We start from the raw sequence: 6,208 nt of genomic DNA on the forward strand, positions 1-6,208 counted from the left end.
GGGGAGGGGGGGGGTGAGGGAAGAGACGGGACAAAAATCGTACGCCTATGGGCGAGGACAGTGGGGGGGGGGTGGTGTAAGGGCATGGGGTGGGGTGGGAACTGGGTGGAGGGGAGCTATGGGAGGGGGAAAGAGGAACAACTCTAATAATCTGAACAATAAAGATTTAATTTAAAAAAATAATACCCACATAAATAATTCAAACAATGTTTTCTTTATGTCTGTTTAAATTAACTTTTTATCATCTACAATAAAAACATCTTTCATTCATTGTCACATTCATTCATTGCTCAGATTCATAGTTCATCTGTCTAAAACATGCACCCAAATGTTTAAATAGTTGAACAAAGTCTCCAAGGCAATTTTGAGGGTGTTTTTATTGTTTTCTGTTACAACAACCCTGTCTCATTTTACCTGGTAAAAAGATCACGTATGTATTAATTTGGGCATCAAAATATAAACCCAATTTACCTGTAAAATGCTACATTGGTTTTATTTTTTTCTCATCTATGAAGTTTTGTTAAACAATTCAAATATACATTTTCCCACTTGATGCCAAAAATATCATCTTTAATTAGAAAAAAAGTTAAGCATTTAAAAACATACATATCACTTTGTAAGCCAACTCAAAACCATGACTTTTTTCAAAAACAGTTGCTATATAAATGTTGTTACTTGTTTAAAAAGAAGTAGTTAGGAGACTAACATTATCAAGTCTGCACTTCCCACTAGTGGCAACATACAGTAAATGCATGTTTCTTTTAAAATTAAAGACCAAGTCTATCTTAAATATTAGCTTTCTCACTTAAATTTAGAGCCCATTATATTATAGAACAAATACACATACACTCCAAGAATAACATGATTTTTGTGGGCAAACTATTTCTCCTGGATAAAACTAATTTACTGTTAATGTTCACACCCAGAGACATCATGATTAGTTAGCTACCTGTGTGTCCATATGTAAATGCCTGTGTGTGTGTGTCTGTGTGTGCGTGTGTGTGTGTGTGTGTATCCAGAGTTTAAGCTAAAAAACAAAGCTACTCTGGCGATCTAACATACATCCACCAGGGAGAAATAAACTAAAAATAGCTGGTTAGCTTTAATTATTTAATTTACACCTCATTGAGAAATGTTCTCAAATTAACTTTCTGTAGTTCTCACTGAAATTATTTTTCCTTATACTAGTAGATGATTTTCAAGCAGGCAACATTTGTTAAGAATATTAGGAAAAGTTCTCCCTCCTTTCTAATCTCTGGTTCTCAGGGTGACAGAGCTGACTTATTTCTGAGCCTCTGCACCGAGGTTACCGTGCCTTCTGGCCATCAGGTTGCCTGCGTCTTACAAGAAGTAAGGCTTACTCTGCCACCTAAGGTTCCCGAACATCCCATCGTGTGGATTTGCGCACTTATGTTAATGACTCTAAACTTTACCACTTGCTGGAAACAGACCTGAAATAACATTCATGGGGAATTTCATAAAGAGAAATATTGCTTTTTTAACAACTAATGAAGAGTGCTTTTAATTAAGGCACAATTACATCACTGAATTAGATGCTCTTTAAACAGCTGTCAGCAGACATGTGGTTTATATGTGAGTGAGTGTGTGTGTGTGTGTGTGTGTGTGTGTGTGTGTGTTATTTAGAACAAGATTTCTTATGACCTGAGTTTGACCAGTCCACCAGTAATATGTGAGTTCCAACATTCCTCTTATAGAGGAAATTCCACTTTTATCCTTTTTTCTTTTGTTTATAGAGGCTTCTGGCCCCCTAGGTTACACACGGACCAGAGAGAACCCTCAGTTTCATTTCTTCCTTTGCATCCTAAGTCTCCATACCTCTTTCCTATTTTTGGATGTCGATTCTTTCAGTTCTTCATACTTCTGTTTCCACAAAGACACAGCTGACTCCAGTCGTTCTAATTCTTTTTCCAGGGATGAGCGCATTCTAAATAATTAAAAGCAAAACAGGCTTACAATTTAAAAATAATTTTAGTAATACATTCAAAATTAGATGTGCTCTTTTTCTAATTTTTTTATATTTACCTTATATATGATCACAGTAATTACAGGAAACCATTTTAAATTTATGAAAAAATTATAAATAGTGAATAAACTCTAATTTATTATTCTGTCAATTAGCTTTACAGTTGGTTAAATGTATTTCATATAGCTTTGCCAGTATTGAAATAATTGACTTTCTGTCTGCTTTCTCCTATATTTTAATTTATTGGAGCAACAACAATATAACATGGGAATGTTTTTTTCCTACAGAATTTAAAAAATGTATAAAGAAATAAGTATATATAAAACATTAACAATTTTTATTAAAGGATATTAATTGTATTTGTGTATTTATGAATACATTAATAAACTTCCTCCTTAAAAATAATTTTCAGAATTATTTTACTCATAAATAGAATAATTAAAAACTGGTCTTGATAATTGCAGAAAAATCTAGATTTTTAAATTTACAAGTTCAAAATCATACAGTAATACAGATAGCAAACTTTTCTGTAAAATTAAACTTTTCATGCATAATTTTAATTACACAAATGTGTCTACATAAGTAGAAAAAAGATTAACATAATTTGTCAATTTTTTAACATACATATTTGGAAAACTTGCTTTATTACATAATGGACTTTCAGCTTTAATGGGCAGCCACTGGCCTGAATTAGTCTGTATGGAAGTTTTACTATACTAAATATAGTGTATTTATTCCTCGGTATATATAAAAAAAAACCAAAAACTAATAATTGTTTGTTTACATGAAAATTTTGTATTTTTATTGTGTAAAAAGGTAAAATTTAGTCAAAGATATGACAGGACAGATAATTCATAAAAATGAATGGCAATGTGATACTTGAATATTTTTAGGATAGCCTCATCAAAAGGTTTGTGACTATTTCTGCAAGCAAGCATTAAGGACATTGCATACTTAACTTTATATAGCAGAGGGTGCTCTTTAAATTTTTCATTTTCTGGCCAAATCAATGTACTCTACATTTTATAAAGATTTTCATAATTGATTACTCACATAGTTAAGTTTAAGCTATCATACTACTTGAACTATAAGAAGGAAAAGAAAAAATATAATATTACACTAAAAATACTGCATATTTTATGCACAAATTCTTAAAAAATATTAAATTAAGATGAACTCAGCAAAAATATAGCATTTAATATGATGATATAAACTTTTAAAAATAAGATTGCTAAAATGTATATAATTTCCAGAATACAAAAGATTAAAAGTAAACCAAAATAATATTTATGGAAAACTATTATATTTCTATGCAACCTTTTGGTACTTTGTAAACTATCATGATCCCATAATAATTGGGCATAACATTCAGACATCTAAACAGAAAGATTAAATAAAACACTTTTCAGAGATGAAAATTCCTGAAACATTAATATCTTGAAATAAATATTAATCATTTATAAACTGTGTGATAATTTATTGTGAAATATCAAATCAGTATTTTCTTAAAGGCCTATTAATGTCAAATGTTTTACCAGACAAAAATGATTAACTTTCAATGACATTTAGATATCCTTTTCTATTAGTCCAAGATTTAAGCTAAGTATTAAACAATGAATAAAAAATTGTATACATATACTTTCATTTCCTGATTGCATTCCCAACTATTTATAGTTATACCTTTCAGTATCTTTCTTGTCAGCACCTTTCAGCAAATAGACAAAGCCATATATAGTTCATTTAATTAGAAAATAGATATTTAAAAAATATTGTAAAGCTCTCGGAGACATCGGGAGGACCAGAGACCGAAGCTAGAGGTGATGCCTCCAGGAACAAAATCCACTCTCATGCCACCGAACTGGTCCTGGGAAAACCCCATGCCTCTTGCCAGTACTCTTCCTGGTATCAATTAAGTGTGTCTGATGAGCATATATATTCATACTACAAGCCTGGTGCACAAAATTTGTGCACTCAGTCGGGGAAGGTGGGAGGGGGGGGCGTCCCTCAGCCCAGCCTGTGCTCTTTCGCAGTCCAGGAGCCCTCGGGGGATGTCCAGCTGACAGCAGGTGCAGGCCTAAGCCATCAGTTGGACATACTTAGCACTGATGCAGAGGCAGAAGAGGTTCCCACCACCACCACTGCACTTGCCAGCTCTAAGCCGGCTCAGGGCTACTGGATGAGCGGCGCTCCCCCTGTGGGAGCACACTGACCACCAGGGGGCAGCTCCTGCATTGAGCATCTGCCCCCTGGTGGTCAGTGAGCATCATAGTGACTGGTCGTTCTGCATATTAGCCTTGATTTGCATATTAGCCTTGTATTGTATAGGATTAGCCAATTTAAGCAGGAAAAGAATATTAATAGTTCAAAGAATCTCTAAGAGAGTCAGAGAAGGAAATTGGGATCCCATGAAGTGAGAAATAACAAACAGTTATTGAAATCTTCTCATCCACACCCATCAAGGCCCCCAGTAAAGTACAGAGAGCACAGCATGACCTCAGTACCACCTGCTGGGCACACAGGATGGTGTCAACAGAGACCAGAGGCCACTACTCCTTGGGAAACAAGATGTAGCCACCACCACTGCCCTCCTCCTCACCAGGAGGGAATCGGGTGCTTTCTTCCTCGGAGCATCAGCTTTTGCTAAGAAGACAGGCAGCTACCTCTGAATACCTGCTCCCAGGTCAAATGTCTGCACCCTAATTGGAAGACAGACCGAGAGAAACTTTCTAGCCTTTTTTGTAGACTATTCAGAAAAATGGACTCTGTCTCTTTAGGTGGACAACCACCGAAGCACAAAATAGATGCTGGGAAATGACAAATGGCAAAAGTACACAAAAATCAACTCAAATGAATTAAAGACTTAGATATAAGACCTAAAGCTATAAAATTCCTGGTAGAAAACACAGGGAAAAGCTCCTGGAATTGGTCTTGGCAATGATTTTCTTAATTCAACACCGAAAGCACAGGCTTTTGGCAAATCTCAGATACTGGATAATTGCACAGAAAACTGAACAGTACTATGAGTACAATAATGTGATGAAATTGAGCGTGTTCAAGGAGGAGTTCCTCATCAGTGATAACGGTGGGAATGATTTCCACAATCCTCCCACTGATGCCTGTGCTCCCGTCTGGAGAATTTTCCCACCAGCTGGGAACACAGAAAAAACCATGTTCACATCTTCTCAACGCCAGCCACCCACTACTGATATTCCAGGGGGAGGAATTTAAAAGACTAGACAGATTTATAGCAGCAGTGTATGCTATATCCTTGGGAAACATTCTCCTGACAGAGAAAAGTCTTTGCAATGGCCTCCTGTGGATTGCAAGCTAATGATGATTCATAGACACAACACCCATGGGAGGGTTCCATAAAGAGGAGAGTGAGAAGACAAACTGGATAGTGAGGGCCCCTTCCCCCTTATTCTTTGGCCTGTATAGGGTTTTTATATTGGAGTTGCTGAAAACTGGAGAATTTACTTTTATGGAGGTAGTTCATTTATTCCAAGGAAGTCAAATATATATGTTCATGTACACGTGTGTGAGTGAGAGAGGAAAGATACACATGGGTATCATCAAAGCTGCATCTTAGGAAGTTTACCTCGAGGAAACACAGTTTCATGCTCTCATTATGGCAGTGAAGTGCAATTGTGTGTGGGTTTGAGAGAAGTCTATAACCCCTAGAAAGTTAAATCCTTCCAGAAATAAAACACAGAGTTTAGAACTTGGAGACCTACAGTCTAAAAATTACTTCAACTTTATTTACTTTTCTACTCAAGTTGATTGCCTCTATTAGAAATGTACATTTAACTGTGGAATAATAAATACCTATTCTGGCCAAACCGGTTTGGCTCAGTGGATGGAGCGTCAGCCTGCGGACTGAAGGGTCCCGGGTTCAATTCCGGTCAAGGGCATGTACCTGGGTTGTGGGCACATCCCCAGTGGGGAGTGTGCAGAAGGCAGCTGATCGATGTTTCTCTCTCATCGATGTTTCTAACTCCCTGCCTTTCTCCCTTCTTCTCTGTGAAAAATCAATAAAATGTATTTTAAAAAAATACTTATTCTATAAACATGCTTGTATTATCAAAATCTATTCATGTAGTGAAGTAGAGACCAAAAATCTAAAGAAGTTAGTGGTATCCTATCTAATAAAAGAGAAACATGGTAATTAGCGTATGACCGCTACCCTTCCCATTGGCTAATCAGGGCGATATGCAAATTAACTGC

The 6,208-nt window shown here is 36.1% G+C and overlaps 1 protein-coding gene across 1 annotated transcript in view; it reads right to left on the reverse strand.

Annotated features, from left to right (window-relative positions):
* CCDC102B (coiled-coil domain containing 102B) overlaps positions 1-6,208 on the reverse strand; it is a 91,214-nt gene that overhangs the window by 76,685 nt on the left and 8,321 nt on the right. The window contains exon 3 of the mRNA XM_015562769.1: positions 1,837-1,945. Coding sequence (XP_015418255.1) covers positions 1,837-1,945 — 109 coding nt within the window. The remainder of the gene's footprint in view (positions 1-1,836; positions 1,946-6,208) is intronic.

This window comes from Myotis davidii, unplaced genomic scaffold (assembly GCF_000327345.1).
Source record: "Myotis davidii unplaced genomic scaffold, ASM32734v1 scaffold96, whole genome shotgun sequence".
Classification (NCBI taxonomy): Eukaryota; Metazoa; Chordata; class Mammalia; order Chiroptera; family Vespertilionidae; genus Myotis; species Myotis davidii.